At 33.5% G+C, this 26,832-nt stretch overlaps 3 protein-coding genes across 5 annotated transcripts in view; 2 read left to right on the forward strand and 1 right to left on the reverse strand.

The window, feature by feature from the left end:
• Positions 1 to 1,240: 1,240 nt before the first annotated feature.
• LOC119635468 (venom peptide isomerase heavy chain-like) lies at positions 1,241 to 3,071 on the forward strand. Its single transcript, XM_038030278.1, has 3 exons — positions 1,241 to 1,566; positions 1,751 to 1,918; positions 2,890 to 3,071. The coding sequence occupies exons 1-3, from the start codon at positions 1,338 to 1,340 to the stop codon at positions 3,069 to 3,071; spliced, it is 579 nt and encodes a 192-aa protein (XP_037886206.1). The 5' UTR covers positions 1,241 to 1,337.
• A 1,228-nt stretch (positions 3,072 to 4,299) lies between these two features.
• On the reverse strand, positions 4,300 to 5,641 carry LOC119635512. Its single transcript, XM_038030337.1, has 3 exons — positions 5,457 to 5,641; positions 4,712 to 5,369; positions 4,300 to 4,627 (listed from the first exon to the last, which is right to left on the reverse strand). Exons 2-3 carry the CDS (start codon positions 4,786 to 4,788, stop codon positions 4,330 to 4,332), a joined length of 375 nt encoding a protein of 124 aa, XP_037886265.1. The 5' UTR covers positions 4,789 to 5,369; positions 5,457 to 5,641; the 3' UTR covers positions 4,300 to 4,329.
• Positions 5,642 to 6,456: 815 nt separating this feature from the next.
• LOC119635513 (polypeptide N-acetylgalactosaminyltransferase 5) overlaps positions 6,457 to 26,832 on the forward strand; it is an 85,461-nt gene continuing 65,085 nt past the window's right edge. For 2 of the 3 annotated variants that reach the window (XM_038030339.1, XM_038030340.1), the window contains exon 1: positions 6,457 to 7,467. The gene's annotated coding sequence lies outside the window, so the exon portion shown is untranslated. The remainder of the gene's footprint in view (positions 7,468 to 26,832) is intronic. The other variant, XM_038030338.1, reaches the window with a different exon arrangement.

Here is a 26,832-nt window from a genome sequence, read left to right on the forward strand (position 1 = left end):
AAAAAAAAAACAATGAAAAACTTTTTAAGCTCATTTTATTTTTTGATATAAGCGGATGGAAAAAACATTTTGTAAAATATTTGTTTCAATTAAAATTCTATGTTTATTAATATTTTCTGTTAACATCTCGTTTTTTTTCTCGCTTTGCTCTCTCTTCTCTACATAGCGCATATGTTTCATAAGCTTAAACGTCCAAGATTATTAGCGAAATTAAATTTTAAAAAATTGCGATAAATAATTAATTTTAATTAGTGTAAATTTAATCTTTTTTATATATACAAATAGAAAATTAAAATAACTATTGATGACATTAGTTTTTTAAATGTTTTAAATATGAACGGTTGGAATATTGCAAATTTATTAGAAGAATAATCGAAATGTTATAAAAAAAAAATCAAAATTTTAATAGAATTTGTTTTGATATAATCATCAGATAATATTAGAGATATATATAAATGAGAAATCTGTAGTAGTTATTATTCATATACAAGAAATTAATATAACGGATTACAAGAAAAATAAAACGCCTATGGACAATTTTAAATAAAATCGCTTGCTTTATGTTGGCAAGTATCTTAAAAGAAACTCGTTTCCTTGATGGGGGAGAAGGCGTCAAAGGGACATCTACATGGATACCGCTTGAATTTTTCACTTGCAGTTGCTTGCTCTCTACATAAAATGAACCTTGGGCGAAGCTAATTGGAAATGATTAAATTAAATTAAATTAACTTAAAACACTCTGCCACATCAGTCTACCTATGCTTAAATTTTTTCATCAATCGCTCTCAACTTCGTTTCTGGATTATGGATCTAACATTAACTTAACTGGTCCAATCCATCTCTAAACGAACAAAAAAAAAAAAAAAAAAAAAAAACTGAATTTAAAAAAGCTTCAAATTTAATCGAGCCTGTTGTGCACATTAGGAACATTCAATTTTCTTTCTTTCGCGGAAACAAACTCGCTGCCAGTCCCTTTTGGGAAAGTCGCAATTTATTCTTATTTATTTGTCCATGTATACAGAGTCCAGCTACAATACAGCGCAGATCCCAATGAACTAATAAAACTTAAAGCTAAAGGCTCGATGCTGCGAATCATCTGTTGCATATCTTTTAATACCTTAAATTTCAGTTGCTCCCCATGGAGACGGGACAGTTTGAGTTAGCATTCTATAGTATTCGTTGCATTTTCCCGTGGAAACTACTTAAATGGTGTCGTTGTTGTTAACTGAGTTGATGTTCTTACATAAAATGCTTTTAGTGTTCTTGACGTTGTTCTTTTTATCTCGCGAACGCGTAGGTGACAACTTCAACTATCTTGAAAATTTTACTACAATATAATGATAAATAAAAATAGTTTTTCTTATAATTTTATGCTCTTATATTTCAATCTTGTTACTTTTTCATTGAAACTCCTATTGCTGTTGTTCGTTTTTTTAATTTTTTTTCAAAATGTTGTCTATTTTTTTGAAGAATCATTTAAAAAGATTTGCTTACCGCAATCTGATATCCAATCTTTGGCGGGCAATATAGGCTTAGTGGTTGGTTGGAGAGATAGCAACCGAAATGGTGAGATCTTCACACACGATTGATTCAATTTATAATTAAAATTTATTATTGATCATTGAAAACAAAATTTTCGAGTTTGATGTCTCGGCCTATTTTCTTCTATTTATTTTTTTTTTATTTTTTTGACATATTGACACGTTTTTGTCTACAAGAGGCGACTTCCAATTTTGCGTTGTTTTTTCAGCAAGTGGCTTAACAGGAACAAATATGCGTTACATTAGCTTATCCATTATGAATAATACGGAATGTGCTATCCGTTATGCACAATACAGTGAGAACTTTGAGGACAGTATCGTGATAACACCGACCGAGTTTTGTTCGCAATCTCGGACAATGAATGATGTTTGTGAAGGTAAATTTTTCTCTCTTTTTTTTTTTTTTTTATTTAATAATAAAGACGACTGCAAGTGAAAACAAGATTTTATTACCACTTGAATACCTGTTAGGAACGCAGAGGGAGAATTATAGGTTTTGCATTTTCTTCCAACAAGATGGTTGGCTTGCTTTTAAGGACCGAAAGTTAGGATGGTTTTGTTTCTGCAACTTCCATTCCCCAATGTTAACGCGATAGTAATTGTTTAAGAGAAATTTTTGGTCTCCTACTTGTTGACTTATTAGAGACAACAACTGGCAAGTAAATAAAATAATTGATCGGATAAATAAAAGAGACCCGTGCACTTTTGAGCTTCAACGGGTACCACACCGACTAATATCTATCGTTTTTGATATAATAAATTACTTTCCCCTGCACTTGTTTGCCATTTGAGGCACAATATTCGCTTCTTTTACTTCTGACCAGGTTTAGCATACCACTCGCGTTTTTAACGTAATGCTCAGGATATTGCCATATCAGGAAGAAGGCTAGGTTTGTAGAAACTACTTTTACATAGAATTTTTATATCATAAAGTATTCGATCGATTCTCTCTCTCTCTCTCTCTCTCTCTCTCTTTCCCTGATGTAGTTTTTAGTGTTTGCTTTCGGCTTTTTAAGGGTCTCTTATTTTAATCTCCTAGAGTTTCTGCATTAGATGGTCGAGTATAACAAAGAGAAACAAGAAAAAGAGAGAATTACTTGGGTAAATCAATTCTTAGTCCCTTGTTAAACTGAAATACTTCGTTCCTAATTTGCGGACTATATACGTATATTAAAGAAAATTATCATGATTGTGATCGCAAAAATATGTGGCCATTAGTGGCTTACGTAATTGAAGAATTTCTTACTGGAAGACAACCTTTTCAACTTGTGTAAATAATTTTATTATTGAAATTAACATACATTTTACCAAACATTCGACTTATGCGTTATATAACGATTTTTTTTAGGTGATAGCGGCGGTCCTTTTATATCGATCAATAGTTTTAATCGCTGCACGCTGGTGGCCATTGTCGCTTTTGCTCCCAGCACTAATTGCGGCCAATCCAATCTTCCAGGTGTTTATATGCGCATTAGCTCTTACACCGAGTGGATTACGAGTAATATTAAGATAACAAGAAGTAAATCGTAAAGTTAAATAAAACAACCATTGATTGGCTTCATCTACTGCTCGTATCTTATCGTGTGTACCATTAATATTATGAGGCTTATGACTTTATTTGGCGCCATTTTTAGTAAAATTAATGCTTAAAAGATCAAGATAGTGGAAGGCGCGTTATTCAAAAAACGTTCACTTTTAGCTATTATTTTTCGCGTGTTTCAGAGTCGAAAAGAAGTTGTTTTCCGAGTGTTTGTCATGAGAATGAACGCATCGCTCAGAGAATCATCAAAAGGAAGGAGCAATACGCAATGAATAGAAGGAAGGACATATGTCATTTCTTGTCTTTTGCGCCTCTTTTCAAACTTGCGCCTCTTTTCAAACTTGTCCAAACAGCCAGAAACTTGTCCAGATAAAACATATTTGAATGAAACTTAATGGAACAACGATTATCTCATTCTAAAAATGTGGACATAAAGCAATTGGCGCGTTCTTATCATTAGTATACTTCTTTATAAATTAGATCAGTTTCTTCTTTAGAACGTCTCAACATCTCTACGCATTTTCTGACCCCCGATTAGCAACTCAATGATCGTGGGTTCCAAGAGTTTTCAATAAAACCGATAGCCTTAAATGTTAGTTCTTTAATATTTTAGTCTTAGAATTTATTTTTCTGGCTAAATTAATTATAAAAATTTTATATTTTAATGCATATTATCCTTGAAAAATTTATTTATTTATTTGTATTGAAAGATGTAAAAATAAATAAATCGAAAAAAATTAATAGCATTTATCAAAGACTGTGGACGTGCATGCTACGGCTTCATCGTTTGTATAATCCATTCAACGTATTTCTTAACTTAGTTTCCGGTGATACTACAGGACTATTAAAAGGCGGTGTAGAAAAGTCCTCAAATATTATGTCAACTATTGTTTTTTTTGATACATTTATATAAAAAAGATTATATATTATATTTCAAGCAAAACACTTGTATAAGTTATATATATATGGAAAGAGTAATCTTTTTATTTTTGAAAATAGGGTAAAATCGAATGCCACGCCTATAAAAATTGTATAAAACTATTGAGGAGACGTACAAGGGGAGATGAATGCCTATTTTTGATACATTTATATAGAAAAGATTATATATTATATTTCAAGCACTTGTATGAACATATGGAAAGAATTAACATCAAATTTTTCAAAATAATTAACAATAGATTAATATAAGATTTTCATTTTTCCCAAATAATCCCAGTTTATATATTACTAAGATAATGTCCTTATATACTACGAGCTTTTGCGAGCACTTGTGCGATAACGCATTGGCATTGGTATATCGGATGTCCTGTGCAATGATGGATTTATCTTTTCTGGGGGTTGAGGGTAACGATATTTTGGTGGTTCCTTTGGTGTGTGTGCTTGAGCATCTTGAGGGGAGTGTTTACGCTGTCTTAGTGGTTTCTCTTGAGCGCGTGGTTGCTGTTGTCTTTGCATAACCTTTTCAATTTTGGTTTTATTTTGTCGTCCAGTAAACATTAAATTTGCAACGAATATAACCGGCGAAAATAGCCGAGTTGGAGTTTCACTTTAAAGATATACGGGAAAAACAGCAGCTTTAATTAGCAATTATTTACTTCGTCATAGGTGTTGTTGGTAGTGTTGCTATTACCATAGATGGTGGCTGTTTTTGCTATTGCTGCGGTCCGTGATATTATTATAATTATTGCTCTTGTTGGCAAGTTCCATAAATATCTTGTCTGCTGATGATATAATTCACTAGTTTCAATCAAATCATTAACAACTGAATTTTAAAATTAAAAATATTAAATGACCAATTTTAAATTACTACATATATGTTTTAGATTATTGTATATAAATTATTTAATTAGTAAGAAACATACAGCTGGATATGTGGTAGCCTTCGCAATATTTTCTTTTATTTAAAACGTTATTTCATTTCTTTTTAATTTCTAAAATTTCGGCAAATCTTTGGCCTCTGTTGGCTTCTTCTTTTTACTTGAGCATTATTTTTAAAGAAAATAATTGACAAAAATTGACAAACTAATAAAAGGCATCTTCGACTATATATCAAAACTTATGATATTTTTTAATGTTACAGTATTGTAATACAACAACAACATATATAATGTACACAGACATTATATACACACATTTTTCCCCTCTTCGATCGCAGGATTAGTGGGATTTGAGATTTAGATCTCTCGCCTCTGCCCTCTCTGCTTTATGAAAATCACCTCCTTCTGCATATACCTTTTCTTAACTTCTTTGCGCTTCACCGTAATTATTTGCTATAAAAACATTTTTTGCTTCAGATAAAGTGCATTCAGTGTACAATGAGAAATAAGGAATAAAATGTAGTAATTTTGCCTCCAAAATGAACAAAATATATTTACCAAATAAAGATTTCTTGATAGTAACGTTTAGTCAGGGTGTTGAATAATTGCGGCACAAAAAGATGCTTTCGTTTGCTTGGATGAAAGGATTACACGCTTTAACTATAAGACGAATATATCCGATAACTCCGCGAGTTTATATTTATATTTTTATGTATATTTGCTGGCCCTTGGCATAATATTAGCAAAAATATTTCAACTAGTATGATTTCTTCTTCTTCTTCAGCAATTGCATTTTACTAAATAGTATGATTTCGCACAAATGTAAACAAAGATCAGCTGAAAAGTGACCAATGAATGTTTTGAAATTACGACATCAGTCGAAATGAAACACTACAAACTAAGAATAAAGTCTTATATGCTTATGATGAATACAACAATGTTATTAACTCAATTCAATGCCAATTTATTCTATGATATGATGACATTCACAATTTTTTGGTTTTTTGAATTTGATATCTTCTTGTCTCTTGCTTCCTTAACTTACTTTTGTCTAGATTATCACACTATTTTTAACGACAATAATTAGTCGCATACAATTATTTATCTAGTTCGTAACCTTAACTTAAATTTTCTAACGAAAATGTGCAGAAACTTTGAAGATGTACTGTTTTTTCTTTGTCGTTCATATGCTTAATGAGTTCGAGCTAGGTAAAACATAATTCTTCAATTTTTATATTAAAGCGCATATAAGAACTCTAGTGAGAAAATAGTTTTTCGAATTAGAATAGCAATATCGCCTAAATAGGATTGGAATTAAATGTATTGGTAACACTGAATTTACTTTTGTTGAGTTGTCAAATGTGAAAATTGTCATCTCCTTCTCGTTGTTGCTAAATTTTCGTTGTGTTGTGCGGTTCTTGTCGCTTTTTATCCATTGGTAGTGTTAAAGATATGAAATTTTTATCCAATTGATAAAACGAGAAAAAACAAAGAATTTAAAGAAATCGTTTAAAATATTTAATTTTATATGTAAAAATCAAAGCGGCCTAAAAAATATTTTCTCATTAAAGGTGTGTAAGGTGTGTTCTTGTGAATGCCATGGTCAGAATTAAAAAAAAGTGAAACTACTGCATTGTTATTGTTTACCGATAAGCGATGGACAATTATTTAAAAAATCCTTGATCTTGTGATTGCTTTTATCGAGGAAAAAAGAAATTGATATGTTGGTATTAAAGTCTTAATAATTTTGTTGTTGTTTGCATGAAAAAAAGTAAATTCGTTTCGTCCAGGTTATTATGTTTGCCTGGGTGTCGATGTGATTGCTGATTGTAACAAAGTAGGAAAAAAGTTTGTGCTCACAAAAAAACATCGTAGATGTCGCAGTCGTAATTAGCAATTTTTTTCACATGCTACTAATTGTGAGAGAGTAAAAAAAATTGAACAGTAATAACTACAACTTGTTACGAATACTGTATCTTCATATGTGTTATGTTATCATTGTTGCACCAACTTTTTTTTTTAAATCTATGGATCTCCATAAGTGTATGCTTGTGTGTGAGGGCATTACTGGCTACTTGCAGTATACAGGGCGATGTGTAAATAAATAAACAAGAAGTAAAGTAGGAAAATCGAAAAGAAATTAACTGTTACTGCAAAACCACCTCTGTTTGTAGTCATATGAGAATAATTTAAATGAGCGAGTCTGAAGCCACCTCGAATCATAGTCATCTGAGAGTAATTAAATGAGCGGGCCTGAAAACCGCCTCCATTCGTAGTTATATGAGAGTAATTAATTGAGGGAGAGTAATTAAATGTAGGTCCTTAAGCGTGGGTTCGAGCAGCTTTTCGTTACCTTCGAAGACAGGCATGCTTCTAAGAATGCGATAAGCATTTCTTTTTAGTTGACATCCAAATAGTAATTTATTCTCGTGCATTAATCTTTATTGTGCGTTTGCTAAATTCCTCTTTGCCAGAGCTATACCCACACACACACATTCGTGCGCGTACAAGTTTTGTATATAAGTGCTGATTGGATTTTCACATCTACTCTTACTTCCCCCCTTCTTTGGTAAGTTAATATTTAATTGGCATTTAAAATCCGCTTAAACTTCATTCTAATTGTTTTGTTACATTTCATTATGAATTTTTCTTTTTCAATACAAAATTCTTTACAACGTTTTTAAACAGGTTTTAATACTCGTTTACGAGTTTCTCTGCCTATTTATTCTCTTCACGTTAGTTTATTGTTTATCATCAATACTTGATGTGCATTTAATCGCCTCTCCGCTCTTGTTCAAAAGAGTTCCAATCAAATTGCTGGATTCTGTACCCTGCATACATAAAGCAAAGGTTGATTTTCTTGTTGCATTCCACCTTGTCGTATTGGCTTTAATTTTAAAAAACGCAACACTCCCCTTCCTCAATTGAGTAAATGCATGGCTGCACGTCTGTTGAGCTTGGTCTTTTTTATTGCTTTTTGTTTACTTTTTCACTTATGTATTTATATTTGTTGATCATCTCCATCAACCTTGGTGTCGGTGTTCATCAATCTTCGACAAGACGCATTGATAAGTTAAATTCACAAAGGAGCTGTTGAAGTACATTGGTTGTCATAACGAGTGGAGCACAGTAACGCAAATAATTTTTATAAAAACTTGCAAACAATAGGCTCTTTAGCAACTCGGAGTATTGTGTACATGTATATTGGAAACCTATTATTAAAGCAGATCTTCCACATTTCGTCTATATGCTTGAAAAGAGGTTGATACGAATTTTTTAATTACATTTCATGATAAACCGAATCAGAGCACAATATCTGTTTTAGCTCAAGATATTCAGATATTATACACGTTGGCACGTTACACATTTTTGCATTTAAAGTTGATACTTGCTTAAGAAGTGCCATAGAAAGCTTGCATTTTTATTGCCAACCCTGCGTGTTAACTACAGCTCTAGTATCCAGTGCCATAGTTCCATATTTTTACTTGGCTAATAAAAATAAAGTACATTCTTGACATCTTCTGGTTATCTTTGGTCAGACAGAATAACATCCACCGTAACAAGCAGTTACCTCTGCGTAGGAGCTCCATTTCTTTGCGACCAACCTTGACGCATTTACCAAGTAAGATTTTATGATCGTAATCGTCTTTGGGCTGAAACTCCTCTGATAAGATTAAGTTTAAATTTGATTATAAAGATCATGACTCAATAATTAATCATTAAATAATAAACTATTTAATCGCTTAATAATTAAGAGCAAAGTAGGTTTGTCATACCAATGAGACTGAAGGTCTATTTCGGCACAAATAATTGGCGAAGGTATGAAACAATTATGCAGTGCAAAAAAAAGAAAATTAGATATAATTACATAATTATTAATTACCCTAAATATCATAAATTTCCTTGTTAGCCGCTCTGAACCTGTACGCACTAGCAATAGCCCAGTGTTTGGAAGTGAGTTGGTTTTCTCTTTGAGTTATCTTAATTGAGTTATCTCGCTATTCACTATTGCCATAAAATCGTATATAAGTAAAGCAAAAACGGGAAAAAAGCTTGTACAATTGACTACAAAATGGCTTGATTCTCCCAAGATTTCGCAATCCTTCGCTTAGGTAATTCCGTCTAGAAATAAGCTTCGCATGTTCGCGATGTTTTACACTACCTCCTCTCTCTGATTTAATTTACAAAAATTGAATATTCTCCAGAAGAGCCTATTAATAATTAAGATAGAATCTCAAAAAACCCTACGGAGTATAATAAAAAGGTTTATTTCATCAAGGTTTTCGCCCTTATATTGCACTTGTGCTTATCATAAACGCTTTTCGTATTCATCATCTGATGGTAAATGCGTTTTTAATCAGATTATGCTTTTTAATACACTCCCAAAAAGGGTGCTGCTCCTTAATTCCTTTTGAAAAAAAAAAAGAAAAAAAAGAAAAGAAAAGGTAAATAAATAAAAATCCGACATCGTCATCATCACCATCGTCGGTATGTCAACAGGTAACGCAAAACTTTGTGATTGTTTATGTTACTCTTTGTGTAAAAGTTTTTGTGCCAGATACAGCAAAAAAAGGCGTATTTTTTTTTATAGAAAGAAACAAAGGCTTGACCTTTTTATTTATTTACACGTACTAAAGATAATAGATTGAGGTCATTTCAAATTCTATGATGATGATGACGACGAGTGGCAATTGAATCGGAGCACAAAAGCGGAAAAATGACAGAAACTAAAAGTTGAGAAGGCTTAAAAAATAGAAGTTAACGCGTGAGTCTTGCGTAATTAAGATCAGCGAGACGAATATGACGAATTTGTTCTGATAGGTGGTCTTTTGCTTGCAAGCAACTTATGACCTACTCACAGTTAGAGATTATGTGTATTTTTCACAAAAAAAGACATCAGACGTTGTTTGCATTCGGACAGGTCCTATGTCAGCGGAAAGTTACATACATTACGGTTTATTTGTGTCCCTTTCGATACCATACTAAGGAAATGTGGAGATTGAATGACTAGTGTGTATGTAGGCACTAAACGAATTGTTATGATGCAACAACGTGCTCTGATTAAAACAACCTCTGCCTTCAACTCGTCAAAGCGCCTAAACAAGTTGGCTGAACGTTTTTGAGGCAAGAAACGCAAATGTATGTGTTGCCATATTGACAGCGTTTGTAAATTTGTTATTTAATATTTTAGCCTTCAAATTTCGAAGTAGATAATAATGAGAGGGGAATAAATAGGGCGAATAGAACCGATGTTTATGCAGAGTTCAATTGAACTTACCGATCTTCTCAAATGAAAGAAACTTCTGAATGATGTCTTATTTGTCTTGCAGTGAAGCCTAGTAGGTAAGAATCGCGACAAGTTCGCAAGTTCGTGTCCGTGGGTTCAAATCTCAAGTGCAGTAGAGTTTATTTTGGGCATACTCAGTCGGTGAAGCCATAATACTTAGGCGTAGCACAGCCTTCTCATCCCCTTCCTGACTTCTTTCTGATCATCACGGTGCTACACGAATAAGGAACGTCGAATAAATCACTGAGCATCATCAAATAATTGCTTCTTTTCGTCATTAGACAGCAAGTTGGGAATTTTCTGAATCCACGCATTGACAACTTGTTGCTGGTAAACTTGCCGAGGCTAAGCGAGAGTAGGGAAAAAGAAGTTTTGGGATTCTTCTTCAGTCAGCCTGATATAGGTGAATATCGTTGGAATTTTTATGATTTGGGTTCACCAGAGTCTCGAATAAGGCCATTGCCCCATAGAGGAACATAATGATGGCAAGTTAAGAACAAAAGAAAAATTATGTTCGACTGAAGTACCCACCACCGTCCATTTGATCAAAACGAGATCAGTTTTATCGCACCGTAGCGTGAAAAGGCAAGAGAAAATTTGTATTGATAGTTGTTTTTATGAGGTCAGTATTAAGGAGTTTTACCCCTTTATTTTGAATAAAATGAAAAATTGATCGCTTAACATAGCACAGTCCACGATAAAATCGAGTTCGGAAAATTCGATCTTCTAATCTCTTATTTTTTTTCGGGTAGCAAGCAATAATTCACAGAATTTGCTTCGAAAAATAAGGATGTTTTCAATTTATACTCCCATCCTTTGCTGGCGGGTATAAGAAAAGAAGGCCTACAGAATAAAAACCTTCTCCTTCAAGAGATAATGCTGTACGTTAACTCGGATTGCAAATGAATTTTAAATTAAAGTTCAGTTTACGTCCATCACTCAGTTTAATGCAGTTCACTAAATATTCAGACCTTGTTTCGCTATTTCTATTGTTTTTGCCTACACTACATAGGTAGATAGTATACTTACTGATTATCGGTTATTTCGATCTTTGAATAATGGTATAAAAGACATGACATGCATGGCTATTGAAAACGATAAATATTTTATAGATTTCGAAATATAACAAAGCCATTTGAGAAAATATAAAACGTGGTCAGCTTCTCAAGTTTAGGAAAAGTGGTTTTTGTTAAACAAGACCTCTGGGACTATGGAATATTTATCGAAATCTTTAGGAACGCAACGCTTAGCTTTAGGCTCTGTGCATTACAACGGCTTTTGAATTACAACGAAGTTGTTTGTGGGTGGCTTTTAAATTCAACTCTTCCAACTGTTGCAAGTACCATGTGAAGTTTGCTTTTAGTGAATACCAAATTTACTATAATTTTAAGACTTTTACTTTGCATTGTGGTTTCATCTTGCAAAAATGTATTTAACTACATTTTGGCTTACGTCGAATATTGAGTGCTTCACAGTTACATACGCTTGCTTATGCTTTTTGTGCTCCCTTAAGATCAAGCTAGTTGTGAGATGTTTTACAAAAACCATTCGACTCTATTGTAGGCCGCATGCATTGAGATTCGAGTTGGAATTCACTAGGATTAACAAGCCACTAAGTTAAGTGAAATTCAAATTAGCTTTGCTTATATGTTTGGCTTCCTTTTTGGCATGCGGAGCACTTTTCGTATCACCCACCTTAGTGTTTTTGAAAAACAAAAACGATTCATCGATCAATTTTAATTTGTATACTTTTTCAACTTGTTGTTGTAAATTCTTATAACAAAAAGTAAAATGCTGTGAAATTTTTTTAACCGATTGAAAGCACCGCAGAGCGTAGAATTGAAAAGCGCTCCACATTGCTCAGACAAGTATTATAGTTTATGTACGGCTTTATGTATGTATTATATTTTAGCAACTCTTTGTGATAGCATGTTTTTGTAATCCCTTTAGATTACATGTACTACGTTGTGTACGTGCGGAATTTTTAGGAATAACTCTCAAACCTCTCGAACTTTACGAGTTTTTTTTTTTTTTTTTTTTTTTTTTGAAAATCTTATTTCTCGTTTGTTGTTGTGTGGTAACCAACAATGTTACCGGTTTTGTAAATCTTTTCGAGTCTGTCAGTCAATCATGATTGGAGGGACCGTGAAAGTTCGGTTAACCAGCATCATTTGTTGTTCGCTTGCTTAGTTCAGATTCATTACTAAAGATGGGCAAGTCATGGCAGCAAAATGTGTCGTGTGTTTCAACTTAACTTTCTTGTGTTTTTTTTTTTACTCCACTTTTTTCTGTTTTTCTGCTTTTTTTAAATGTTTTTTTAACAAAAGTTTACCTAGTGTGCAGCTGTAGTGCAATTGTTTCACATGCTTGCTTGTTTGCTTGCTTGCTTGCTTGCTTGCTTGCTTACTTACTTACTTACTTATTTCTACGTCTTCTCCTTGTTTTACTGCTGGAGATCGGTAAGAGCGTGTTGGTTTTAAGTTAATTTTTACTTTGGCGCAACTGCTGCTATTCGACGGCGCGACTGTTATTCTTTACTTTTTTCTCTTTCCCACCTTCAGATTTTCCTTTGAAATCTGTAAAAGGTAGTTAGAGATAGATGGAGCAACGACTATATAGTAAGTTAACGTTGTTATTATTATCATCATGGTTGCATGATTTAATCTAATGTTTAATGCAATAACTTTTATATGTACCTTGGTATTTTTGTGTAATCAGAATCACGTACAATCTTTTTTCATACCCATTGACAAATTCTGGAGTTATAATAGTTTAACCGCACCTTTTGTAACAACGAAAATTTAAAAATATTTTTTATTTTTTGTTTATGTAACTAATTATATCGTATTTTATTGCTCGTCCACCCATCAGTCTATGCTGACTTTTATCTCTGGAAAATTTCGGATGGCGATTGATGCTGCATTCGACAGGGTGTAAAATAACGCCTTCAATCAATTGACCTGAAAAATTTTGAATCAGATTATTTATGGCGCTCTTTAATGCCAGGCCTGCTCATCAAAATTAGAAAATTTTAAACGCGTTATAAATTGCGTTGGCACGTACCCCTTGAAGGTTAAAATATTTTCTTTTAAGTTATTTTATTTAAAGTATTATATAACTTCCGATGATGTCAAGTTATCCGGGAGGGCTTCATAAGTAAGCAAATAAGTTTTTGTTGCACACTTTCCGTGTGAAAAAATTCGTTTCTTATTTGACCTTCTTTATATTAATTAAAAGAAATGATTTATTAACCTAATCAGACTTGGTCTGATACATATGCATGTAGATGCGCATATATGGAATCGATTTATTTTTTTCTTTCGTCATTAGATATACCGTGTTCTCATTGCGCATACCAGGCCAGTAAGAATTATTCGCTTTTAACTTCGACCGACGTAAATAAGTGGTAGTGGGAAGGCCCCGAGTCTGGTGAGTAAGGCGTACGGTTTAGCAATTGCCTGTTGAGCCCTTATGAAGCGTCGCCGCTCCGTTTGGCCATATGGACGGATGGACCAATGTTTTGCGTTGCCTTCCTTGAAATACCGGTCAGGCTTTAAAAGCTCGTAACAGGTCAGGACCGTCTGGTCTCTTCCTGTTATAGCAATACGGTCTTGTGGGGGATGTAGATAGTGGCCCTAGATGGATAATACTGCGTAAAAACTTCTCCAATTTATTGGAGAATTGCTACTAATGGCTCTTGATACTAATGGCACAACGAATCGTCATACATACCAACTATTTATACTGGGCCTTGAAGTGCTGCGCCATCTGTTTCCGCACCTGCTTGGATAAACTGCTTTTTATATACAGATTTACAAGAATCCCGTTTAGCGAGAAAAAAACTTAACGCCGATAGTTAAAAATTTTACGTTGTCCTTATAAGTCTATTTTTCCTTCCTTTCCTTAGGGCTCTTATATATATGTAGTTGTATACATTTGCGTGAAGGTTATCGAAAAGTCGCTTTAAAGCAACAACTAAAGCTTTTTACTTTGTCTTGTTTGGATTTCATTAGAAATGCTGCAAAGCAGAAGTTTATTTGTTTGTGTATTACCTCAGAAATATGTGAATCTTTTCATAAATCTCTACCACAACAAAAATAGAAAGAACATCATTCTTTTGTATATATCGTAAACATTTATGTTTATTATTATTATTATTTTTTTTATTCTTTCAGATATAGTCATGAAAACAAACGCAAACGGGAGGGGCAAAAGCAGAGGTAGATCAGGATAAAATACCGTTTTGTGTAAAATATTCTTTAAAATATGCATTGACATGACTGTAATGTTTTAACGTGGAGATCACAAATAATTACTTACTGTTTAATATTCTTAATATTTTCAATGAAAAAGTATCCACTGTTACGGTTACTCAAAATGTAACCAACCACTCAATACAAAATTGTCAAAGTAAGTGTTTAGTGTTGAAGAGATTTTAGTCTTTCTCGTAGCCATTTGTTTAGAGCGAGCCAAGTAAATTTAGAACAAAACTTTTGAGAACATTAGCAATCGAGTCATTGCGGATGTAAGTTATTGCTCTTAACTTGATTTAAAAAAAAAGCGACTTGTTTGCCAAATTTAGACTGCCTGTTAGAGAGCCTTTTAATCCAGTCATTCTAACACTTAAACGTTCAATGCTTTTTGCCAATGTATGGAAATCATGAAAGAGGGTAATTCTACGATGCTCCTTATCTGTCTTACATCTTTCAATATCTAAACTTTCTTGTTAGGTTGGTTAGTCATTCATATGCAGTAGAAATTTGATGCCTTGATAGTAAATTAGACGGTCTTTTGAAAATTGTGCCGGCGCGCCACCTGCAATGACTTCCATCAAGGTCAACGCAATGATTTGTGTAGACAAAAACAGTAGTCACTTTCTAAAGCGAAATGCCAAATTTCCGAAAATCAGCTGATCACTATCTTCGATGTAGTTTGCACTTTAACGAGTATATTGTTACATAAAATGCCCTCTGTGATTACATGTTTCTATAGAAATCCTTTTGAGATTAAGTTCCTGTCAGTGAATAGTGATTTTTAGGCCAGCATAGGATTATTTATTCATTTCCTGGTTTTGCCCGTTCAACTATCTTGAGTCAATCTATCTTTGGCTTCCGCAACTATTCTGGTTACCAAATAGCGAACATCGTCTTAATTGCTTTTCCCGCGAAATCTTCTTGACCGTGGCTGCATGAAGCTAATTTACTTTATCACTTTGGGAGATCGTAAGAATTTCGTTTCTTAGAAAATCAGTCAACTTTTCCCCGGTCTCGTTTTATTCAATGTGAGATTTTCACATTGCCTGCATCTCCTTAGAATATTTGCAAACTTTCACTTTAAAACCTTTACCTCTTCTTTCACTTTTGCCAAAATGAATAGATTCATGCATCCATTGGCCTAATCCACAAGTTGGTTTCGTTTATTATGTTATTACATACATATGTGTGTTTCTTTATGCTTATGTTGAATATGCATTGGAATGTTATGCTTTAGGAGGTATACTATATATGCAAATTGCTTAAGTACTCTGCTTTAGCAAAGTTTGTTATATATAAAGTGCTATCGTATGAAAAAAGTGCAAGCCTTTGTAAGAAAAATGTCATTAAGAATCATAAAAATATCAAGACCCAAGTAAGTACTAAGAACACTTGCTTTCTAAAAAAGAAAAGAAAAAAAAATTTAATATTTTGAATATTCCAAATATTCATTGCTTTCCTGCTGGCACATGTGCGACATCTTGTAAAAGAAGCACTCGTGCGTACTGAATTTTAAATGAATGCAAATGCAAGGCAACGACTGCTGCCTTATGTGCAAGTCCTCGAGAATGGCATCAAATTGCAATTGATTTTTTCAACACTTGTTAGAGCAGTAGCGTTATTTCTAGTTGAAGGATTATTGTCGGCTTCTATTAGCCAGAGTACCGATTGCATTAATCTTATCGATTAAATTTCATTTCCCCTTCAAAACTTCCCAATAATCGATGATTCACTTTTATAAAATGCTTTTACGATTGAATTTTTTTAATTAATTTACTATTTTTGTAAAGTGAGATTTGCAATCGTCTTTACTGCGCGACGATCAAATATGAATTGTTAAAGTTCATCATTAAGTAAAGCGCGGCCAAGCCGTGTGAAAGTGAGCATTGCACGTATCTATCAGTTGATTGTGCAACTTTTCATATTTCATATCAACTTTATTAAACTAAATATGCGTCACTTGGATCGATACATTTTCTTAATTAAAGCCAGTATAATGCCATTGCAGGCTTTTCGGGAGCTTGTAGGTGCGGCACTGAATCAGGTGATGCTCACCGATTTCTTGTCAACTTAGTTTTGGATCTTCAACTGATTTTGCAGAAAGAGAGAGAGAGAGAGAAAGAGAAATAAATGGAAATCAGACGCGACAGAGGTGAGGGCTGACAGTGTCCAAAATTCTTCCATTCAAGCCTTTTACAACTTTTAACAAGCGACTGAAAATATGTTTAGTCCGGCATTTTTGCGACAAAAGAACACGCCTTTCTCATTGATAAATATTGCATAATTCATCTCAACTCTGGGTATTGGCATCTACTAGTGGTAGTATTGAGTAGCATCAATCGCCTGGCCGGGTTGAGGCAACTCGTGACGCACTGTTCCGTTCCAATTCAATCAAACGGACGCCATTAAGTTACGGGGTGGCCCGCCCACTTTTCCTCCGTTTGTGCAGCTTCATCCACCTTTAGCTGCGATATGCCTTACCCTCTAACAATGATCCCATTGCGTTTGGCTTCAGCAGTTGGCTATTGCATGCTTACACCTTACCTTCAACATATCTGTGATACAAGAGCATATTAAGTTTGTGGGGATGTATATCCACGATTTATTATGTCGATCAGAAGGTTCAGAAGGTGGCTCTACGCTTGTCCGTTCGTCTGTCCTTCTTGTTTTCTTTTGTTCAATCTACGATATTTGCGATATTTCGATGCAGTTTGTGAGATTGACGTGTTTTGGATGAACGTTATTGAGAGTGGTTCGGATCACACCACTTTTTCGACCACTTTCCATATAATATCGCAATTTAAAAAGTTGTTATATTAATAACTGTAGAGTAGTGCAGAGTATTTCGTAGAGATTGGCCGCGATACTCTATAGACTTTTAACTTTTTTGAACCTATTATCAAACTTGTTTTTGTGCGTTTAAACAGTTCCCCTATTTACCGCCTAAAAAAAGTACGCTCTAATTGTGTTGCGAAAACTAGAGACAGCACAAGAACAGGTTTGAGTATAACCCTTTGCAAATGTTATGTTGCTATTCACTATGAATATCGCGAACTTTTTCAAAAACTCGCGAAGCGAATCATCGCTTAAGCTGAAGTGATATTGTACAATTTTTAAAAGCAGTGAATTGCCTTACTATTTTCGGTAAAGGGGAAAAGATGTTTAACTATCTATGCATTGTCACTTTTTAAACGTGCCATTAATTTGCCTTTATAGGACCAATATTCCCAAATCTATGTAAAAAATAAATGCACTTATTTTTCAACCTGCAGTCACTTAGTCAATTAAATTTTTAAAGCAATTTCTACAAAATATTTTAAACAATTTACACAAAAAAAAAGTATATGCGCGCGGGAAATGTTCTATTATAAAATCTGTTTATACTATACATGTATGGTATAAACGCGGATAAATATTATAATGACGATAAACTTCAGTTTTACTGCATTTTGTTGCAAATGAATTAAGGTTTGAATTTATTTATTAAGAGGCAAAAATCGATGGCATAATTACACATTTAATGTAATAAATATTGAAATTTAATTATGAAATTTTCTGTAAAAGCATATATATAATTTGAAAGTTTTTCAAAATAAAACAAAAAAAAAAAAAAGAAATCAATTTCTAATTACACTATTCCCTTTCCCATTCCCACAATATCGTTTGTCAAAGGATATATTTAATAAATGAAAATGCTTAAAACACTCAGAAGTACGTTTCCGAGAACCACTTAAATTCATATGTTCACGATGAATATCAAATTCCTAATCGATCTTATATGCTTGTTTCTCCGACTGTCCGTTTATTTGCTGCAGTAAACATACTCCATGAAGATACCGTCTTCGGGAAAATATTCCAAATTCTTCCATGTAAGTTGGCATTGAAAAAGGATGGGATCGGCCAAAGGACAACCTTACAACGCAAGATGAGCTGAGAAGATTTCTACGATTAAAAACAAGAAGGAATAGAGGTTCCGTCACGTTAATTACACCAGATCAAATGTTAAAAATTTGCAGGTATATTGGATAAGTGATTCTTTGGCATCTGTATGAAAACGAAGTAATCGGCCATGCCCATCTAATATTATAGAATGCCAAAATTTTTGTTTTTTTTTTTTTGTGTGTAAGATGGTAGATCATTCGGCCATTGCCAAATATAGCTTTTTTGCTTGTTTTTTTATTTTGGACGAATGACATAAATATTCATTTTCAATCCACTTTTTCGCTTCGCGTGAGTTTTATGCTTTTCTAATAGATTATCATAGCTCTTTTAATATATTGCATTGCTTCGAAGAAAAACCTTTGCGTGAAATATTGTTAACCATGAACATTTGTTCTAAATGAAAAGTAGTATATAGAAATCTTTAAAAATTAAGCAAAACTACATCCGGAAATTTCATTCAATCATTATTCTCGATGCTTTTCTGCTTTTGTATTTTGCGTTTGTCGCTCTTCTGACAGCTTTTTAATTTCCATTCACACTTGATTTATTATTTTACGGATTCTTGAATTCAGTGCTGACGTATTATTCTATTTTCCATATCTATTATATCAGTATTACTTAAACGGTTCGCACACGTCATTATACTATCGATATAATCTAAGCAATTGCTCTTTAATTCTATACAATTGTCCATAATGTATGTTTTTACATATATACACCTAATTCTGTTTGTACACGAGATATATATATACATTCCCAAAAAAATCGTGTAAAAAAATTTGTATAAAAAATCCGTGTAAAAAAATTCGTGCAAAAAGATATTGGTTAAATGAAAAAATAGTAGATTTGTTCCAGATCTAAAAAATTACAATGAGCAATGTTCAGAGCTTCTTGTTAAAGTTCACTTAAGAGTTTACTTCACGCGTACGCATTTTATTTTAATAAATAAAAAGGTTTGTAAAAAAATTCATGAAAATATGAACAAAAGAAAAATTCATTGAAAATATTCATCAAAAAATTCATAGAATATTGAAAATCGTGTTAAAACAAATCAATTCGTTTAAAAAGAGCCTTAGGTGTAGTCAAAAAAGGAGCACAGGCCTTGTGAAAAAATTTTGAATAAAGTTTGTCTTTAGAAAGGAACAAAGCTAACGCCGAATTGAAAATGTTCCCTTCGAATCGATAAAACCATTAATTAATTTAATTAATACTTAGGAAGGAAACACCTAGAATAAATCTACGCTTCTCAAGTGGCGGTAAGGATAACAGAAGCAACCGATTTCCATAGACATTGTGTAATGTAAGGATTCTTAAGTTGTTTGGGCCACCTCTTAATGAAACCTAGCGCGGACGTAGCTTTACTTAAAGACAGCTCAGTGCCGAATACGATACATAATTCGATGAACGAGTCTGCATTTTCCAATTTGTGTTAAGCAATAAAATGCTCAGTATTGAATGACTTCGTTCTTACGAAAGAAAGCTTCTTGCATTTTTTTAGGCTTAATATCATAAAATTTAACGAACACCATGTAAACGAATTATTTAAGTCAATTTGAAGCTCACACTATTCTGATTCCAAGGAAAAGGAAGAAACCCACATTACTTGGAAAGATAAGCTTTAATGTTCCGAGTCGCTTTTCTAGGCACTTTATTTTTATTAAGCCTTAGTCAATGTAAATATATTTCCGCAAGGTTGTTTGCAGAAACCTAAATGATGTCTGCCACTTAATCTCAAAATCGGACTCTTTAAAGTCTAGCAAAACAACGCGTGATTTGCCAATGTCGTATTTAACTAAGATTCGAAAATTACCTGGTGCTGTTTAGTGTTATCGGTTGCCAAGCTTTTACATGTTTGCAATAGCTTAGGGGTTCACTTGCAACCTGGTGAATTATTATTTAATTATTATTTGCTTTTTTTTCCCCTTTACTTCTTCTTATATACTGTATACTAGTTTTTAAAAATAATTAATATAAGGTTTACTTCGAAAAGTCAATCGAATTCGGCTGTTAATTTATTTTAGCTGAATTTCATGTGCAAATAAACGAATAAATAATTAAATAAATATGCGGTTGTATGCTCCTCTTCACGCATGAGATATGAATAAAATAATTTAAAAATTTCACGGGTTTCATGGTAACGTTTGGATATGTTTGATTTGAGACACTATAGTAGGCTACGGCCCGTCATTAAATACCCTATACCACCATACTGTTATTCAAATAACGATTTTCAAAAAAAAGTATAGCGTGTGCTACCGTGTTATACGAATAGAAGACATCCCCAAGATACCGAATTTCATTAGAATATCTCACAAATTTCTAGCTGTACCTTGAACACAACAAAACAAGACGGACGGATGGACAGACAAGCGCAGATAGTGACTCGTCGAAATAAATCTACCTCAACTCTTATCGGACGTGGCATACATCCAAGCAAACTTGATGTACCCTTGAACCACAAGTGGCGTAGGGTAGAAAATATCACCGGAATGCGCGATGTTTGAAACAATTTTTGAAACAGACTCTCGCAAAGTTGTTGGTTTTTAAGTTAAAGCTTGAAACAAATTCTCAGCGTCGTAGTTCGTGCGTAAGCGAAAACATATTGGCTTCTAATTTCTAATTGAATAATGTCCCAGTTAACCAGATGCACGGGGGAATGAGGAAAATTTGATATCGACACATTGATTTTGCTGGCAAACTGATAGAAGGTATTAAACCGTTATCAAAACTCGACGTACGTCATGGCGTCAAGCAGAACGTGTGGAATATTTATCGCATTTCGATCATAAGTTCGCAAGCTACAGTTGTTGGAATGATGACGCTTTTGTGTTTGCAAAGCGATGAAAAATTCGTAATTTCACTAAAGCGGTTGCAGCTTATAAAGTGACATTCGGACGCATTGCTTTTGAGGCTTGGCCCTACATAAAGATCATACAGAATCGTCAACATTCGCTTAACATCTGTATTTTATCCTACGACGTTATTGAGTGATGTGTTACGAAAAACTAAAACTTAAACTTAATAAACTCATAATAATTACTGTAATGGAGAGGAGTTGGAGGAAGAAAAGCAAATTTAAATACCTTTTGAAGTTTTTCGAATTACTTTATTCATATTTGTTCGGGAGGAATGATTCTTTAGACTTTGAGAGTACGAGCAAATGTGTCTGTTGCATGTAATGAATGCTTGCCAGGAAGATGCGTTGCATTTGATGAGCAAGCACATGTGCAACGACATAAATTGCCGCGCGAAATCTTGCGAGGACAAGTGAGTTTTAGACGTGTGCAGTTTCAAACGTTCAAATTTGGGATTTATAAACCTCGTTCAATACTGTTTCAAGCTCGAACCAAAAGCAATGCTTTCAGTTCATTCCGCTGTATGTTATGATCCATGCCTCTGGATGCTAGAGAGTTTTTCTCCCTCAAAGCTTTTACTGAAATAAGTAAATAGCCTGGTTTGTTCGCAATCTTATGTAATTCACATCACTCGATAATTTCGTAGGATCACATACAGCCCATTAGTTTACAAATTAAAGTTGATTTTGATACGTTTCATTTGAAGATTAGTCTATCTAAACATCATATGGTTCCGTCAATATTGGGGAAATTCCGATGTCATCCTTCGAGCTTATTGAGCGATGTGTTAATTACCGAAAGCCGATAGAAGCAAAATGATAAACTTTCTTGCATGTAGGGTGTATGTTGCAGATCCCGGTATGATATTGACATCCAAGCAAAGACTTCAACTAACGTTTGACTTATTTCTCTCATTAGCTTTTTCTTTCAACGCAGGTAATTACGAAATTGTGCACAACTTTTGTTTGCGTCAGGAAAAAAGAACTAATAAAATTATACTCCAAGTCTTGTGAAAACTCCAGCTGCATAAATCTGCATTTGTTTATGCAATTGTAAAAAAAGGATGTATTTGTTTCAAACGTTTGTTTCGAAAACAAAGAAAAATTTTAAAGTAAATACTTCTTTTTATTACCATCATGGCTAATGTGCATGAAAATATCTACATATATATATTTATATTTATATTTATATATGCATTAGGTCATATTGAAAAATATCCGCGATTTTTTCCACGATTTCCAGCTACGCTTGGTAGCCTGCCCTTTTCCTACCTGCCTCATTCCAAAGTCTCATGTGATTAATGTTTAGTGACTCCGCTAGATCCTAACAACTTGGGCGCCGGTATTTGCTCTACCACTTGCAAAATTGCATGGACTTTTTCAGTGACTGCGAGGTGTATCTTTGACGTGGAGCAAACCACTCGTGGGTCCTTCGTTCACTTACAGCATACTCACCGAACACTGCTTACTTACTCCTTTTTTTTTACGTTCTTTACAATAAAAGAGCCTCACATAGCTTATTTTTTCGGATATTTCACTCATTTTCAAATCAATATATAACTGTTTACACGACCAAAGATTTAGAAAATTATGCCCACAAAAAATGTAAGCTAGAATGTCGCCTTTAAAACACATGTTCGTTTGATACAATCAGATGAGTGGTGCCCGATGTATAGGCATCAACAACATCCAGCGACGAAAAACTGCGGAGCATTTTCAATATGACCTAATATATATATACATATATATATACATATATATATATTATATTATTATATATAATATATAAATATGCAAATAGTTGAATTTTTTTTAAATTTTCATTAACAATTAACTTTGCATCTAGATATGTGGGAAAAAAATCATTTAAAAAAATGTTTACATTTTTTTGTTCGATTGTTTCTGTATCTATGCAAGTGTGCACGATATACGGTTAATCGTTGGTTTTAGTTTCCGGATTTTGTTATCCAATTTTTCTAAACCTTAGCATTACGTACGTCTTCCTTCATATGCTGGTGGATTTGTGCTTTCTGCTTTTCAAGTCGAATAGAAAAATTAGGAAGTCGCAGTATTTGATGATAGATAACTTTGGCGTCCTGTTGCGTTTTAAAAAAAAAAATAAATAAATAAACACATCTACATATATCCGATTTTGTTTTATGTTCAACAACGTTTTTATGTTATCATCTGATAGCTTTTGTTAAAAAAATTGTGAATTATTTTTATACTCTTCCCGTACGTGTTTTTAATTTTTTTAGGATGATGTCCGCATTCTGTTTTTTTTTTTTTTTTTTTTTTTTTTGCATATTTATTCGTTATTTATTGTATTCTATGGCAGCATAAACAAGCGTGTAATAATAATTTTCAATGTAAGGCGAACTTTGAATATCCAACACTTGACGCAAATTTAGGAGTAGATGGCAGTTTCTCGTCCAATTCTCTTAACGAAACGTAGAAACTTCCTTTTGGCTTCGGACATTTTTGAGTTTTTTTTTCAGCTGAGTGTCGAGCTGTCGATCGATCCTTCTTAACCCGAAAGGTTGAATATTTCTGGTAATTATTAGTAGAAAATGAAGGGTGTGAAGTTATATTTAAATATAACTAGCAAAGACACAAACTAAAATTTTTTACAGAGCTCGTAAAGCCGTTAACAGAATTCTGTTAAACGAAGTCTCGGAGGGATTTAGCTCAAAATACAAGTAAAATAGAACTTTTCGCAAATTTTTTTGCAAATTCTTATAAACAAAACATGACTTTATGTAAATTAACTAATATTCGAAACCAAAACTTTTTTACACTATGCCATAAATGAGGTTGAAAAAGCGAAAGTTTACGGAGCTACTGTGACCAAACCATGTCCCTTGAAAAAATGAAACCAGCACAGAGTGAGTCCTCTATTATTAGCCTTTCCAACGGTGTGCGGGTTGTATTAAGTTTTGCCCCAAAAATTTTTTTATGGGACTTTGAAAATTTCCATACTTAACATAATGCGGGATAGAATATAAGCAAACTTTAAAATGCCACTATGGGCAAAGAATTTGCAAAAAAATTTGCGAAAAGTTCTATTTTACTTGTATTTTGAGCTAAATCCCTCCGAGACTTCGTTTAACAGAATTCTGTTAACGGCTTTACAGAGCTCTGTAAAAAATTTTAGTTTGTGTCTTTGCTAGTTATATTTAAATATAACTTCACACCCTTTAGAAAATGTAGCTTCTGGTTGTTATAAGTTCAATGTATTTTATGCCCATCTCATCGGATATAATTTCTTTATTATCCACCACATAATATTTATCTGAGCGCCTCAACACAAGTCAAATGGGACATGTATTCATAACTTTTGCTTTATGGCATTTGAACAACAATCTGGTTTTAAATATCTTGTACATGAGACTTTGGTAACTAAGCGTATGAACTGATCGTAACACCTCGGTCAATAGCCTTTAGGACTGATGTGATTGCCCTCTCTAGCAAATTTTCATGTCATTCTGATCATTGGTTCACGAGTTACAATAGCCTAAATTTGGTGTCTTGATTCAATGGGTCATTGCTACTAGATAAAAAGAAAACGCCCTTCAAACTCGGCATTGGCTTGAAAAGTGCCCCAGTAAATTTTCTCCATCGCAAATAAAACTTTGTCTCTGGTTTGCTAACTTAAAGCGGACGCTTGATAATTGTGCGGAGAGCGAGCGTGTTCCCCGCAATTAGCCGCCAAAATCCTGCAGGTTATTGTCAATAATGGAAAAATGAAGTTGCATGGGGCAGTTGACGGCTGCAATGGCAAAATTGCATGACTTGAAATTCGAATTGTTTTTCTGCTTAACGTACACTCCAGAGCTGGGCTCCAGGGACTATTACTTGCTCGTAAATCTTAAAAACATGTTTCCGGAAAAAATATTGGATTAAATGATGAGATAATTGGGAACAAAGACTGAACCGTATTTCGTTCGAAGGCGAAGCCAAGGTAATGATATATTACGTAAGCTTTGATGGGGGTTAGCTTTGCAAAGAATCTATTTATTACTTAATCTCGGATGTTACTAATCCGGTATATCGAAAAATTTTACAACATCTGTTCCAAACCTATGCTTTTGAAAGGGTCTTGCTTCGAATTTAGCGCATATTGACCCAAGATCTATGTGCTTTTACATTTCAGATGTTTTCTATAGGACGTCTAAATGAACACAACTACGATGAGTTGTCCCGTAATAGGTATAAAAAGAAATATGGAATTTATTGTATATTATGATGCTGGTTATTATTATTATTGTTGCGTTTTATAGCAATTGGTTTCGCTATGTAAATAAATTCAACTTTTAATAACTTACGAGAGTTATTATAATTTTTTAAAACGCACATCCACACGCATATGCAAAAAAAAAAAGGAACAAAAATAAAACATAATTATTTGCCAAAGAAATTTGAAAATAACATTTAGTTTAGATATCTGCTGTTTATCTGTTGGTAAAATAATATGGTAAAAATAAATTCAATCCGGCTATAAGCAAAAAAAAAAACAGGAAAATATTAAACGATAACAATTCAGAAGCGGAAGCTAAAGAAAATATTTTCATTTCAATTCAGAAAACAAAAGTCATTAAAAACATTTTTTTTGCTAATTTTTTACAAGTTCTCATATCTCAATTTTCCGAAAGCAGTACTTAAGCAAGTAAGTTTTTGTTTTTGTTATTTGTTTGCATGAGAGAGAAAAATTAATTTTTTTTCTCTTTTTTTTATATCAGAAATAGGGATAGGGATGCCCCCTATACGTATATTACAGTGGAAGGACAGGGATAGAAAGAGTGGCTGCAGCTAGAGCTATATGTGCCAGAGCACTGACTACAGCTACGACCATACCAAGTGTGCCACATGTGAAAACTTGTAAAAAGGAAAGTTTTAAAAGTGTCAATGTTGTCAGTTACACACCCTACCCAATTCGATTCAAATATGACGGAAAGAGCAGAATTCAAGTGAACACCAGAGCGGTCCTAATTACGTGCGCTGGACAAGAAAAACAAACCGTTGGTCTATAAAAGATTCTAAGACTGCAAACGTGTTGGACCAATTTTCGAGAACCTATGGCATTGATCATATGGCTTGTTATTGAAAGAATCGCCCATAGTCCACGCTTCCATTCCGCCTTCCGTATATTCGAAACATTCTTTATAGTGACATCTCGACTCATTTATTCCCTTCTAAACGATCATCAAAATATCTCTCTATGATTAGTTTAACACATATAAATTTTGTTGTCGTTTTTATTAGAGCAACCGTAAGACTAAATGCATGCGATAAGTCCTTCAACAATTCGGTAGCATAAGTAATCTAAGCATTGATTTGAAGAAAAATCATAAACGATTCAAAAGTTTTGTCTAAAGTCCTCATAAAATGCTTCTAAATTTTTTTTATAATAAATGGTGAGCCTATCTGAAGTGTTTCTCTATAAAGAGCACGCTGGCGCGCTTGCCATCGTATGAAGAATTTATTTCCTCTTCACGTAACTTTCCCGGCAATCAATTAGGAATAATATTAGGGGATAATATTATTATTTACATTGTTATGCTGTTAGGCTGTTTTGCATGGGACCGTTCTTATGCGTTT

The sequence above is a fragment of the Glossina fuscipes genome, unplaced genomic scaffold, assembly GCF_014805625.2.
Source record: "Glossina fuscipes isolate IAEA_lab_2018 unplaced genomic scaffold, Yale_Gfus_2 26, whole genome shotgun sequence".
Classification (NCBI taxonomy): Eukaryota; Metazoa; Arthropoda; class Insecta; order Diptera; family Glossinidae; genus Glossina; species Glossina fuscipes.